Source organism: Choloepus didactylus, chromosome 2, assembly GCF_015220235.1.
Source record: "Choloepus didactylus isolate mChoDid1 chromosome 2, mChoDid1.pri, whole genome shotgun sequence".
NCBI classification, from domain to species: Eukaryota; Metazoa; Chordata; class Mammalia; order Pilosa; family Megalonychidae; genus Choloepus; species Choloepus didactylus.
In genome coordinates, this window is record NC_051308.1 from 229,571,362 (window position 1) to 229,587,410 (window position 16,049).

General features: G+C 37.5%; 1 protein-coding gene across 21 annotated transcripts in view; it reads left to right on the top strand.

Moving 5' to 3' along the window:
- EIF4G3 (eukaryotic translation initiation factor 4 gamma 3) overlaps positions 1-16,049 on the top strand; it is a 443,721-nt gene that overhangs the window by 329,702 nt on the left and 97,970 nt on the right. For 16 of the 21 annotated variants that reach the window (XM_037828262.1, XM_037828266.1, XM_037828263.1 and 13 more), the window contains 2 exons: positions 26-136; positions 4,821-4,991. In XM_037828262.1, the coding sequence (XP_037684190.1) occupies positions 26-136; positions 4,821-4,991 (282 nt within the window). The remainder of the gene's footprint in view (positions 1-25; positions 137-4,820; positions 4,992-16,049) is intronic. The other 5 variants (XM_037828268.1, XM_037828270.1, XM_037828271.1 and 2 more) reach the window with 1 other exon arrangement.

Consider the following 16,049-nt stretch of genomic DNA (forward strand, 5'->3'; position numbering starts at 1 on the left):
GCATCTCTTGTCTTTGTTTCTACAGGTTTGCAAAGTGCAGAGCAGGCATGGATTGCCAGTCCTGGAACAGGGCAAAGCCCCAACATGCATTCCTTTGGCGATGTCGCACCCACCCCTGAAGAGCCTGCCTCTAGGGGTGCGCTGAATCCTTTTTTTTTTTAAACAATACTCTATGGTGTTATAATATTTTCTGTTTTGTTCTTCTTATTTACTATAGGTTGTGAAGTCAAAATATAAACAAACAACATGTACAAAGGAGTACAGTATTGCTAAATTGCAGAGTGCCATTACACCTCCAGTGGCAGGCTCTTCAGCAGTGGAAGTGACATCACCAATGGAGTTATGCTGAGGCACTGCACTGTGCAGGATTTGGCAGGTTCTGCCTACCCCGTGCTTTGTAGACTTGCAGAAAGCATGGAGGAAAGTTGCCAGTGATGTGAATACCTCTTTTTCCCAAGTTAGAATGGAAGAGAGCACTTACTCTAAAGTTATGGAAGAACTTGGGGTTTGATGTACATTTGCAGATCACTCTGTTAACACTACTTTATTTTATGCTTTTAAAAATGTTTGTATATAAAGTGACACTTTTTATTTCCCCTTCACCTTTTTATTTCTGGAATGGCAACTTTTGAAACCTGCTTTGAAATAAGACTACATGGTGTGAAAAACAAATGTTACTCTATAGATATTTGAATTACTTGATTACTTGCCTGCAGCCAAATACTTATTCAGTGCCTACACTGTGCTGGGGCTTTGTAAAATTATAGAAACCCTTCTTAATTTGACACATGTTATTTATTGAGCATCAGCAACTTAAAAAGACCTCTGTGCGTGATATTCTATTTTCACACAAATTTGGAATTTTTTATTTTCTCTAAATACTAAATTAAAGATGTTCCTAAAGCTCGAATTGCTTCTCCAGAAAGTCTTAGAAAGCAGCTTTCTAGAAACCATTATACCTTATTTTTCAGTATTATTTCCATTTTGATGGTTTAAATTTGTATTTTTATTATTGTGGGTTTTTATGTTTGTTTTGGGTTATTTTAATCTTTGTTTTGCCGAAATTTGAAATAACGTTGTAATCAAAGTTATGTGCCTGAAAATGAGCCATTATCTCATTAACAGATTACTATTAAAGTAACATGCTGTTGGAAAAAAAGGAGCAGCCCTACCCTTTGTAATTTCTAGCTACAGACTTCTAATCATTTTTGTCCATTCTTCAAACTGGCTTATAAATAATTACTACCCAATTGTATTAAAATCTAGTAGATATGTTTCACAGTAAGATTTAGTTGCCGTGACTTCTATTATAAACTTTGCTGTAACAGACTCATTACAAAATATTATAAATACATAGCAAATTGTTATAAAATGTCATGTGCAGTGAAGTACAATTTTCAAACACAAGGGTGCTTTGATGAACAGTAAAGTATCTATCTAATGGAAGCGCCTGAGGCAGTATCATCTCTCTCTGTTTTTAAAAATCAAATTACTTGGGCATTTGTGATGTTACTTTAATAGTAATCTGTTGGCAGACATCACAGAAAGTGCTCCAAAAGAAATGTCCCAAGAAGAGGGCTCTTAAAATCTTAGGGCCAAACAAGGTTTCCTGAGCTATCATCCCTCCCTTCTGTCCTTAAGAGAACACTTGCTTTTCTTTCTTCTTTTAAAATTGTAAATGTAAATATTGGCCCCATTTTCTCTAATTGTCTAGATAAGCAGAGGAATTTGAGGGTATAATGCAGTCTCTGAAAGAAATAGGAATAATGAATATCAGATCCCAAAACAGAGATTGGTACAATTTCTTATTTAATACATTTAAGAAAAATGTATGGAAGTGGGTAAAAAATTTAGACTTCCAGCTCACCTAAGATAAAATTGTAGGCTACCAGTTAACCAACTCTAAATTTTGATGCTTCATTTTACTTCTGATATCTGTGGACTCTGAGCACACTAAATGGTAATGTTCCTCTTCTAGCCATTAATCAGGAATTGTTTGTCTTTCAAGCAAGTCCAGGCTTTATTTCTTTAGGTATGGCCCATAATTCTTAGCACAGGATCGTAGATATTGTTTGTGATTAATAAATAGGTCATTCATCGTTCAGTGCTACTTTTGAAAGTTACTATAAAATTTGATGGTTTATATAAAGTTTTTTCACACACCAAAAGAAGACATGAAATGCTTAAAGATAATTATACCAGTCCATACATAATTGTTTAAAAAGTTCCTTTTTGGTTATTTTTTATTGATTATAATGCCTGGCATAATTTTTATAGTCCTTTTACATGTCTTTTATCCTATGATCTTCATGATAGTTTTGTAGATTGGACAGGCATTTATATATGAGAAAGCTTAAGCTCAACAAAATTAAGAGACTTGCTCACCGTAACTTGGTTTGTGAGTATCAGAGTTGGACTCAGGAATCCAGTTCTTCTATATCCTAATCTGCCTCTTTACTCTACTGCACTACACTCCTTCCATGCATTGATGTTCCAGACATGAATTATTCCAAGAATTCTCTTAATCATGAGAATGTTGGAGATTATTTAATTAGGTGTGCTGAAGATTAATAAATATAGTAAATCTATTGGGAACTCAATGTTTATCTTAGTTATATCTGGAGAAAGAAATGTAATTTATAAATGTGTCTTGAGAGGTTCCACCCATGTTAAATTTCAACGATTAGTTAGTGCTTCAAGACTTCTTTTCCTTTCAAACATTGTCATTATCTATTTAATTATATTTCTCACATCTCTGTGCTACTCATTTGAAAGTCACCCATATTTGTCTTGAGGCAGGTAAAGAAATGTGGTGTAAATCCTGTCTCTCACTTTCCAGATTCAAATCTCAAGACACATTCACTGGTGTTTGCAGTAGTCTTTGGAAACGGTCATTTGCTGACATTATCCAAATAAGATTTAAAATTATATCCCAAAATTATGCATACTGTAACTCTTACATGATTTTAACATATTTACCTTAAATTGTACCCAACAACCTTTATACTTGACAAATTTTTATGTGTAACTGCATGTGTAAACTAAATGTCTCATGATAATTAAATATCTGCGCTTCATCCAAGCATTGAAAAGATATTATTAACCCAGATGAGTTACACTATATAGCGTATATATAGTGTGTGTATGTGTATATGTTGACATGCCAACATATATTGGTTTTAACAGATACACACACACACACACACACACACACTATAATACAACGTAAATGATAAAAACCAGACAGTACTTGGTTTGATACATTTTTTTCTTAACAAATTGTTTTTTCTGGACTACCATATCAAAGTTTCAGTTAAAGTAAATGTTCTTGTGGTAGGTAGTACTGTCTGGTTTGGCAACTGTTCCCTGTTGGTACTTTTCCAGGTTTAGTTCTTTGAGTTATACCATGCCTACTACCTCCAGGCTTATCTGACTGCTCAGTTTTTTTCATGTTTACCTAACAGTCTGAGATCATATCATCAGTACTGTGTCCTTAGCTGGATGCATTTGACAAGACTGGTGTGAAGAGCTCAGAAATTTTAACTTTTGATCCTGATGCATCTTTGATACTGCCATTTCTAATTAGGGCAGATGGTGAACTATAAAAGAATAATTCTGTGATTGATGTGTGTAAACGCATTTATCAGCTTATGCTTCAAACCATGTTTCTCCTAGAAGCAATCTTTTTATATCAAGTATGACGTTTATGTCTCTACTTATTTCTCTGAAGCTTTATATGAATTCAAATAGGCAGTGTTGGAGCATTAAGTAAGAGATGATTCTGGTCTATATGACTTGTGTGAAGTTTTTTTCCTCTGCTCCTGGAATCTAATGACAATATTTTCTTAGCATCTGAAGAATAACATATTAGAAAAAGTGAAGGCTGCCAACATACAACAGATCTGGGAGGTAGCAAAGCTGAGGATTAACCCAAGTATTTAATCTTGAAAAATCATTTCCAAACATCGAAGGGAATAATTATTAAGACTTATATTATTATATATATTATGTTATATTATATTATTAATATGTAATGTATAAATTGGATAATATATAAAAATATATAAATTAATATATATAATATATTATGATATAATAATTAAGATTTTAATAAACAGAATGTAACTTGAAACTTAACTCATTGTCTCTTGCAGTAACAATACTTAATTTGATGATCAGTTTTACATGCCAACATATATTGATTTTAACAGAATAACATAGTGAGAACCTAGTAGGAATGGACAACTGATGATTAGAGGAGGACATTTTTTTTTAGGGAGCAATTTATTTTGACTTTCTTTGATGATATAAGAAAGACTAATTTTTGTGTTTCTGGCCATGGCAGTTATAGTGATTCATTATGATCTGTAGAAAAGCTGGGTGTCTATTCTACAGAGTTTAGTCATGAGGTATTTGCATAGTTTTACATAGATTTGTAATTTTGATAATTTACCACCTGTGAATTTTGGTAGTTATGGAAGTCACCAGTTCAAAGTCAGACAACTAATAAAAGTAGAGTTTCACTTAGGGGTAGTTATTTTTGTTAGGAATAACAGCTTTATCCTACATCATTTTCCATCAGGATCCAATGTTGTAGTGATGGAAGAAAAATTGTAGTGGTGGAAAACATTAATTTGATGGTTTTTTGAACAAATTATTTTTCTTCTTCAAAAAAGATCACATCTAACTTGAATGCCTAATATCTGTCTTTGTGTCTAGAAGTGTTTTGTGTGATCAACAGGCTTGACTTGAGCAGCACAGCAGACACATAAAATTGTAAGTACTCTGTGTAGATATAATAAAGAATATTCTTGTCCTAGTTGTTGAACGTTGGACCACGGAGATCTCAACCTGGTCAGAGAAGAGAGCCCAGGAAGATCATCACAGTCTCTGTGAAAGAAGACGTGCACCTGAAAAAGGCCGAGAACGCCTGGAAGCCCAGCCAGAAACGAGACAGCCAAGCTGAGGATCCAGAAAACATTAAAACCCAGGTGAGAACAGAAGCACAAACTAACAGGATATCATAATGATTGTATTGTTTTGATTCATTTGAACCTTCCATTTTACCCTATTAATATTTGTTAGAGATATCAGTTTTTAAGACATTTTGTAATTTTTTTCCTATTAAAAGCATTATCTAAAAGCAGTCTGACTTCTGCTCCTACCACTATTTTCTTTTAAAATTGTTTTCCATGTGCTTTTTTCAAAATCAACACCATGCCTTGAGTTCCCATGTGTTATAGGCTTCTTTTTTCATTCAGGCTTAGTGTTTGGTTGGTTGTTGTTTGTTTTTGGTTTTGGTTTTTTTTGGACTTATATATATATATATATATATATTTTTTTTTTTTAATGCGTTTTTACTGTTCTTAGCTTACAGGCTGTACAAAAAACAGATGACAGGCAATCTATAGTTCGCCATCCCCTGGCATATATCATTCCTATGTATTTTTTAATACTGCAACTCCATATGTGTATATCCATAAACCATATAGACTTACTATTTTGAGTGTCTTAAAATTTCATATAAATGGTATACTTGTGTCTTTTCAAAAAAAGCATTTTTAGCTTCTCATTGAACAAGTCTCTTTACTCTGTGCTAGTCTAGTTGGTACACTGCTTTATGTCTCCTCATCAGGACTTCAGTTCTAATAAGTTAGAATTTAGAAACCCATATTGTTTTGGAGTTTTGTGGAGTATAGAATTCTTTCCATCTTTGTGTATATCTTGTCTTCAGAATGTTTTAGGTAAACTGAATTCCTTAATCCTCACAAAATTATATATTTTATATTTTTTTTTTGTCTGAAATTATTTAAAGCCTTTATTCATGTTTTGCTGAATATACAATGCCAATTTCCATCCCTAGTAGTAATCTCTACTATATCCTTTGGGTCTTTTTGCTACTAGGCGCCAAAATTGTAGTCTCTGCTTTCGAACTCTTTAACTTTGCACCTGTACCAGAGCCAGGCATCACAGATCACGTACCAACTTGTCACTGTCTGATTCCTAATCTCCCCCTCCTTTTGCCACGAAACAGTTTAGTGCAGCAGTAAGGGCTCCAGCTCTGACGAGGTTTGAGCACTGGCTCTGTTGGGCAAGTTCTTAATCTCAGTCGTAAAATGGATATACTAATAATACTTCGTAAGGCCATTGTAAAAATTAAATGAAGTAATATAAAGCACTTGTTATAGTTCCTGGAACCCAGATAAATGCTCAGTATGCTGATGTTCCCGGGGACAAAGATGTGCCTTATAAATCTTATTTGGATTTAGCACTAATGCCGAATCTCATACATACAAAATATGTGTTAAATGAAAAAACCAACCAACAAACTAGCTTGTTAACACAAAGCAAAGATCAGGATGAATTCATCCATCACAAAGCCATGCTGTCAAACCTTAATTGACTGCTTGCCTTTTTTCTTCTCTGCATTGCCCAAATCATTTGCCACTAAGTTCCCAAATGTATCCTTCTCCAAATTCACTGAATCAAGTCCCTAATCTTCCTCCATTTCCTCTCAACATATCTCAACCTTTTTTTTTTAACCTTCTATAACTTCTCTACCATCCCCCTGAGAAATACTTAATCAATCTAAAAGGCTTATAGTAGTTAAAAATTCCTGCTGGATCTTCATATTTGAAAATGAGGTTGCCTTGTTCTAATATTTAAGGTTCTATTATTTAAGGTACTTATATTAGTGCCTTATTTCATTAGACCCTTATAACACCTATGCAGAGGGAATGGATATTGTTCCTTTCTTCCATATGAGGAAACCAAAGCTTAGAGAGATTAAATTGCTCATGGTGTCATGGTTACTGAATAGTCCGAGTCTGGTTGTTACGACTTGTAATCTGCCTCTCTTTCCTCTGTAACAGAGGACTCCCCTTTATTGAATAATTCCTATTTTAGAAACATGAGAATAATTATATTCACTTGAGGAATCATTAATTAAGTTTCTTTAGTGAACAGATGCAGCAAATCCAATGGAGTATTATTAGACTACTTCTTCGGGGCCATACCACCTCCATGCTCTTGACACTTTTTCCTGTACATACAGAGTGAATTTGCTCCATTCTTTCTCTTTTTTGGTTTTTTTTTCTTCTCCTTACATGGTTGTACTGCATGTTGTCCAGCTACTCCTGCTAATTGCTATTCTATTTCTGTCCATTTTGTCAAAACAATGGTTTAATTGTTGCCTCAATTTCCAGAATACTCTTTCAGTCTGACTGTGGCTCCTACCACTATGTTTTAAAACAGCATTAGGTAGAATAAAATATTTTTTGAAAATCCATAGAATTATATAATACTGAGTGAACCCTGATGGAAACTAAGTGTTATAAATAATAATATAATAATATTGCTTCATCAGTTGTACCAAAGGTACCACACTAATGTAAAATGTTAATAATAGTGAAAACTGTCTGTATGGAAGGGGGGGTGGGGTTTGGAAATTCTGTACTTTATGCATGATTTTTCAGTAAACTACAACTGCTCTAATAAAATTAAAATTTTTAAAAATTATGAATGACCTCCAATGACCCTATTCTTCCCATAACATAAAAGTTCATCCTGAGGATTCAAGATGTCAAATTAGGAGAGACAGAGGAAAATTCTCCTCCATGAAAAACACTAGATAAAAGATAGAAAGTGCTCCAGAATTCTGGTTCCAGGGTTCCATTGGCTAGGCAGGGACTTGTATATCCATAGTGATTAAGCACTTGGAGAAGCCAAGAGACTGCATTCAGAATCATGTAAGTCTTTGATCTGGAGAGCCACTGGGAAAACGGCAGCCAGACTCGCACTGTGTTTGGAGGTGGGTCGGAGTGGGACCCACAAAGCGGCCAGCAAGACTGCAGAGGGAGCTGAGGTCAGTCACAGCAGGGAGTGCCTTCCATGCCCCAGGCACTCTCCTCAGTAACTGACGTGGGTAACTGTCAGTTACTGGATCTTCTGTCAGTTACTGTCAGTTACTGTTGGTTACTGTCGGTAACTGACATGCACACTCGTAGCTGAAGGCCCCAAAGTCAGGGACAAGCTGCTGCAGCAAGCAAATGATTGCAGAAGTGAGTTATTTTCCACGCCCTGTGCGACCATCTTTGAAGTGGGCAAGGAGCCACCCATTAGCACTGCTGCAGCTGAGAGCCTCCTCAAGGGAACTCGGGATTTCACTGGCTTGTGACAGCACAATTCCTCCTCTGCAGAGGCCCACAGGTTGCACAGCCAAGAGGCAGAGGAGCCGCATGGAAGTGACAGGCGCCCTACACCAAGCCCAGGGACTTGTGGGTCCACAGCAAAGAGGGACTGAGGGGAGTCTGAGCTGAAAGAGTGGACACCTGCTGCAGCCCAAGTTCTTAAAGCCTTCTTCCCTGCCAAACTGCACAGGGCAAAACCCCCACCCACAGGGCTTGCAGTCCCCATTGCACATGGAAAATTGGTGCACTGATTGGACATCCACATAGTTTGGACTCTTACTCGCTGTATAAACAAAGTTTGGGAGAACTGGATTGAGGATAAGAGGTGGATTGGGAGCGCCACCTGCTGGTAGGTCAGGGAAAGTGTACTGCATCAAGCTGTAGCTCTGTCAAATTATAGATAATTGTTTAAATAAGCCTGCATGTCCTAAAAGAACCCTATCAAGATAAGCAAATGCCAAGAGGCCAAAAACAACAGAAAATTATAAAGCATATGAAGAATCCAGAAAATATGGATAAGTCAAACACCCAAATTTAAAAATCAGAAGAGATATAAAATGTGGAGAAATTAATCAAAGAAGTAATCACAAACACCAATACTATGGCTCCTCAGGATATAAAGGACATCAAGAAGACCCTAGAAGAGCATAAGGAAGAATTTGCAAGAGTAAATAAAAAAATAGAAGATCTTATGGAAATAAACTGTTGATCAAATTAAAAGGATTCTGGATACACATAGTACTAGATTAGAGGAAATGGAGGAAAGGGTAAGTGAACTGGAAGAGTCTAGGTTGGACAGTGTAAGAACAAAAGAATAAGTGACAAAAAAAATAAAAAAAATTTGAAATGGATGTCAGGGATATGATGGACAATATGAAGCACACTAGTATGAGAATGATTGGTGTTCCAGAAGGGGAAGAGAAGGTGTGCCGGTTTGAATGTATTGTGTCCCCCAAAACGCCATTATCTTTGATGTAATCTTGTGTGGGCAGACCTATCTGTGTTGATTAGGTTGTAATTCTTTGAGTGTTTCCGTGAAGATGCACCCCACCCAACTGTGGGTGATGACTCTGATTGGATAATTTCCATGGTGGTGTTACCCCACCCATTCAAGGTGAGTCTAAATTAAATCACTGGAGCCATACAAATGAGCTGACAAACAGAAGGAACTCAGTGCAGCTGTGAGTGACATTTTGAAGAGCAACTGAGAGTGACACTTTGAAGAGGAGCTACAGCAAGAGGGACACTTTGAAGAATGCACAGAAGCTGAGAGAGTAGCTGCAGATGAGAGATAGTTTGAAGATGGCCGTTGAAAGCAGACTTGCTCCGGAGAAGCTAAGAAAGGACAAACGCCCCAAGAGCAACTGACAGTGAAATTTTTGAGGAACTGCAGCCTAGAGAGGAAAGTCCTGGGAAAAAGCCATTTTGAACCCAAAATTTGGGAGCAGACGCCAGCCACATGCCTTCCCAGCTAACATGTTTTCCAGACACCATTGGCCATCCTCCAGTGAAGGTACCCAATTGCTGATGTGTTACCTTGGACACTTTATGGCCTTAAGACTATAACTGTGTAACCAAATAAACCCCCTTTATAAAAGCCGATCCATCTCTGGTGTTTTGTATTCCGGCAGCATTAGCAAACTAGAGCAGATTTTGGTACTGAGAGTGGGGTGCTGGAGCTGCTGAGTTTGCAAATACCAAACACATTGAAAAGGCTTTTTAAATGGATAAGGGGAAGATTCTGGAAGAATTGTGAGGAGCTTGATAGAAAAGGCCTAAACTGCTTTGAAGAGACTGTTTGTGGAAATATGGACTCTAAAGATCCTTTTGACGAGGCCTTGAACAGAAATGATGAATGTGTTGTTATGAACTGGAAGAAAGTCAATCCTTGTTTTAAGAGTGGCAGAGAATTGACAAAATTGAGTCCTGGCGTCAGACGGAAGGAAGAATTTGAAAGTGACAACCTGGAATACTTAGCTGAGGAGATCTCCAGACTACATGCGGAGGATGTACCCTGGCTTCTCCTTGTAGCTTATAATAAAATGAGAGCAGAGAGAGATAAACTTAGAACTGAACTCTTGAGTTCAAAGAAACCAGAAGCTGATGGCTTGGAAAATCACGGGCTTCCAGGGGGTGGAATCCCAGAAGCTACAGCGCAACATGAGGATGTAACCAAACATGGAATCCAGCCGCCATTTCATTACAAGCCAAGATTTGAAAAGGAGTTAAGCAGGAAGGATTTGTGGAAAGTCCTATTGTCTGATGGCTTTGACCCCTGAGTGCTTCACGCAAAGCTGACAGAATTTTTGCGAGAACTTTATAGACAGAGCCGTTGCCTGTCTAGACTGGAGGAGACATTCAAGGAACAAACTGAAGGAAAAATTTCTTCAAAGACAGCGCCATGTAGGTTGAGGTCTGGAATCAAGAGGTCTCAGGCTGGGAGAGCAGAGCAGCCCACACGCATGGAAAGGGTGAGTTTGCCCCGGAAGTCGAGGGCGGGCCCTCCGCCTCAATGCTCAGGAAATGTTCTGCCACCCCAAGCCCCAAAGAGGGTGGAGCACATTCCCAGGGAATTGGGGAGAGCCAGGCTGCCACCACACTGTTCTGAACAGGGTGAGCGTGTGCCCCGGAGACGTAAAGTAATCTGGGTGCTGCCCCGATGTTTGAGGAGGGTGGGGCCAAGAAGGTGGTCTCCCCAATGTGTGGATGTGTTGGGGGCACTCACCCAAGCGTTTGGAGAGGAAAGGGCTGCCACAAAGGCCCTTAGGAAGGGTTAGACTCCTGCTCTCTCAAGCCCCAAGGATGCAACATTGTTCTGTAAATGGCTCTCAGACTTTGAAATCTAATGGAATTTGTCCTGCAGGTTTTAGGAACTGTTTTAGTCCTGTTAACCCTGTTTTCCTTACTCTTTCTCCTTATGGCAGTGGGAATGTTTATCCTATGAATGTCCCTCCTTTGTATATTAGAAGCACATAACTTGTTCTAAGTTCACAGAACCACAGCTAAAGAAGAATTATGCCTTAGCACTGACCACGCCTATAATTGATTTTGATGGGATCTTGTACTTAACTGTTGTTACTGAAATGATTTAAGTTTCTGTGATATTGTTGTGGGATGAATGTATTTTGTATACGGAAAGATTGTGTCATTTGGGGGTCCAGGGGATGGAATATGCCAGTTTGAATGTATTATGTCCCCCCAAACGCATTGTCTTTGATGTAATCTTGTGTAGGCAGACCTATCTGTGTTAATTAGATTATAAGTCTTTGAGTGTTTCCATGGAGATGCGTCCCACCCAACTGTGGGTGATGACTCTGATTCGCTAATTTCCATGGAGGTGTTGGCCCGCCCATTCAAGGTGGGTCTGAATTAAATTACTGGAGCACTATATAAGATCAGACAGAAGGAGCAAGCTGCTCCCACCAAGAGGGACACTTTCAAGAAAGCACAGGAACTGCAGATGAGAGACAGTTTGAAGACGGCCGTTGAAAGCAGACTCTTGCTCCAGAGAAAGTGAGAGAGAACAAATGTCCCATATGCAACTAAGTGAAATTTTTGAGGAACTGCAGCCTAGAGAGGAATGTCCTGAGAGAAAGCCATTTTGAAATTAGAACTTTGGAGCTGATGCCAACCACATGCCTTCCCAGTTAACAGAGGTTTTCCGGACACCATTGGCCATCCTCCAGTGAACATACCCAATTGCTGATGTGTTACCTTGGACACTTTATGGACTTAAGATTGTAACTGTGTAACCAAATAAACCCCCTTTTATAAAAGCCAATCCATCCCTGGTGTTTTGCATTCCAGCAGCATTAGCAAACTAGAACAGAAGGGTAAAGGATTAGTAAGGGTATTCAAAGACATTGTTGGAGAGAATTTCCCAACCCTTCTAAATGACATAAATACGCAAATCATAGATGCCCAATGAACTCCAAACAGAATAAATCCAAATAGACCCACTCCAAGACATATTCTGATCAGATCGTCATATGCTGAAGAGAAGGAACAATTTCTGAAAGCAGCAAGAGAGAAGCAATTCATGACATACGAGGGAAACAACATAAGACTAAGTAGTGACTGCTCAGCAGCCACCATGGAGGCAAAAAGGGAATGGTATGGCATATTTAAAATTCTGAAAGAAAAAAATTGCCAACCAAGAATTCTTTATCCAGCAAAGCTCTCCTTTAAATTTGAGGGGGAGCTTAAAATCTTCATAGACAAACAAATGCTGAGAGAATGTGCTAACCGAGACTTGCCCTACAAGAAATACAAAAGGAAGCCCTACTAGCTGAGAAAAAAAGAAAGGAGAGAGAGGTATGGAGAAAGATACAGAACTCAAGAGTTTTAGTAAGGATATGTTAAAGGAAATAAAGAGCGAGGGGAAAAATATATCTGACAAATAAAAACCAAAGGATATGATGACTGATTCAAGAACTGCCTTAACATTGAATGTGAATAATTAAACTCCCCCAATTAAAAGGTATAGATTGACAGAATGAATTAAAAAATATGAACAGTCAATATGTTGCTTACAAGAGACTCATCTTAGACCTACAGACACAAAGAAATTGATAGTGAAAGGATGGAAAAAATATTCCATGCAAACTACAACCAAAAGAAAACAGGAGTAGCAATATCAGTCTCAAATAAAATAGACTTTAAATGTAAGGATGTCACAAGTGACAAAGAAGGACGCTATATACTAATAAAAGGGACAACTCAACAAGAAGAAATAGCAATCATAAATGTCTATGCACCCAGTTAAGGTGCCCCAAAGTACATGAGACAAACATTGGCAAAACTGAAGGAAGCAACAGATGTTTCCACGGTAATTGTGGGAGACTTCAGTAAATCACTGTCTCCTATAGATAGATCAACCAGACAGAGGAAGAATAAGGAAATTGAAAATCTAAACAATGTGATAAATGAATTAGGCTTAACAGACATATACAGAGCATTACATCCCAAATTACCAGGATATACATTGTTCTCTGGTGCCCACGGAACTTTCTCCAGGATAGATCATATGCTGGACTACAAAACAAGCCTCAATAAATTTAAAAAGATTGAAATTATTCAAAGCACATTCTCTGATCACAGTGGAATACAACTAGAAGTCAATAACCATCAAAGATTTAGACCATTCACAAATATCTGGAGGTTAAACAACACACCCCTAAACAATCAGTGGGTTAAAGAAGAAATAGCAAGAGAAATTGCTGAATATCTAGAGACAAATGGAAACAAAAGCACAACATATCAAAACTTACAGGATTCAGTGAAGGTAGTATTTAGGGGGAAATTCATAGTTCTAAATGCATACGTAAAAAGGAAGAAACAGCTAAAACCAAAGAACTATTGGAACAATGAAGAAGCTAGAAAATGAACAACAAACTAATCCTAAACCAAGCAGAAGAAAAGAAATAACAAGGATTAAAGCAGAAATGATGTTTGATGATGATCAACATCAGAAATGATGTTGATGTTGTCACAAACATTAGGACTGGTGGTTTGATGTGCTCAGCCCTCTATCATGGGACTTCCTCTTACGAAGCTCATTACTGCAAAGGAGAGGCTAAGCTTTCATATAATTGTGCCTATGACTTTCCCCCTGAGTACCTCTTTGTTGCTCAGATGTGGCCCTCTAACTGAGCCACCTCGGCAGGTGAACTCACTGCCCTCCCCCCTACATGGGACGTGGCATCATGGGATTGCGAATATCTTCTTGACCAAAAGGGGATGCAAAATGAGACAAAATAGTTTCAATGACTGAGAGATGTCAAATGGAGTCAAGGGGTCACTCTGGTGGACATTCTTATGCACTATATGGATAAGACCTCTTGGGTTTTAATGTGTTGGAATAGTAGAAGTAAATACCTAAAACTGTCAAACTCCAACCCAGTAGTCTGGGCTCCTGAAGACAATTGTATAACAATGTAGATTATAAGGGATGACAGTGTGATTGTGAAAACCTTGTGGATCACACTCCCTTTATCTAGTGTACAGATGGATGAGTAGAAAAATGGCGACACAAACTAAATGAAAAATAGGGTGGGACTGGGGGGGATGATTTGGGTGTTCTTTTTTACTTTTATTTTTTATTTTTATTCTGATTCTTTCTGATGTAAGGAAAATGTTCAGAAATAGATTGTGGTGATGAATGCATAACTATTTGATTGTACTGTGAACAGTTGATTGTACACCATGGATGATTGTATGGTATGCGAATATATTTCAATAAAACTGAATTTAATTTTTAAAAAACAGAAATAAATGACATAGAAAATAAAAAGCAATAGAGAGAATAAATAAAAACAAAAGTTGGTTCTTTGAGAAGATCAACTAGATTGAGGTACCCTTAGCTAGACAGACAAAATCAAAAAGAGAAAAGACTCAAGTAAACAAAATATTAAATGAGAGAGGGGACATTACTGCAGATCCCGAAGAAATTGAAAGTCATAAGAGGATACTGTGAATAACTATACTCCAATAAACTAGGTAATTTAGGGGAAATGGACAATTTCTTAGAAACACATGAGCAACCTAGGCTGTCCAGAGAAGAAGTAGAAGACTTCAACAAACCAGTCACAAGCAAAGACGTCCAATCAGTCATCCAAAAGCTTCCCACAATAAATGTCCAGTGCCAGATGGCTTCACGGGAGAATTCTACCAAACTTTCCAAAAAGAAGTGACACCAATCTGACTTAAACTCTTTCCAAAAAAATTGAAGAAAATGGAACACTACCTGACTCATTTTATGAAGCCGACATTACTCCAATACCAAAACCAGGTAAAGATGCTACAATAAAGGAAAACTACAGACCAGTCTCCTTCATGAATATAGACTCAACAATTCTCAACAAAATATACATGCAAATCAAATCCAAAGACACATTTAAAAAATCATACACCATGATCAAGTGGGGTTCATTCCAGGCATGAAAGGATGGTTCAACATAAGAAAATCTACGTAAGACAACACATTAACAAATCAAAAGGGAAAAATCAAATGATCATCTCAATAGATGTTGAAAAGGCATTTGACAAAATCCAGCATCCTTTTTTGGTAAAAAACACTTCAAAAGGCAGGAATTGAAGGAAACTGCGTCAATCTGATAAAGGGAATATGTGAAAAATCCACAGCCAGCATATGTGAAAAATCCACAGCCAGCATAGTACTCAATTACAAGAGACCGAAAGCCTTCCTTCTAAAATCAGGAAGGAGACAAGGATATCCGCTATCACCAGTGTTATTCAACATTGTGCTGGAAGTGCTAGCCAGAGCAATCCAGCAAAACAAAGAAATAAAAGGCATCCAAATTGGAAAGGAAGAAGCAAACTGTCATTATTTGCAGATGATATGATCTTATATTTGGAAACCCTGAGAAATTGATGACAGCTACTTGAGCTTAACAAATTTAGCAAAGTAGGGGGATACAAGATTAATGCACATAAGTCAGTAATGTTCCTATACACTAGAAATGACCTAACTGAAGAGATACTCAAGAAAAAGATTCCATTCTTAACAGCAATTAAAAAAATCAAGTACCTAGGAATATACTTAACCAAGGATGTAAAAGACCTATACATAGAAAATTACATAAATAGAATGGACCTAAAAAGATGGAAAAATATTCCATGTCCATGGATAAGAGGGCCAAATGTCATTAAGATGCCAATTCTACACCAGCTCATCTACAGATTCAATGCAATCCCAATCAAAATTCCAACAATCAACTTTGCAGACTTGGAAAAGCTAGTTATCAAATTTATTTGGAAGGGAAAGATGCCTCGAATTGCTAAAAACATTCTAAAAAATGAAAACAAAGTGGGAGCACTTACAATTCCTGACTTTGAAGC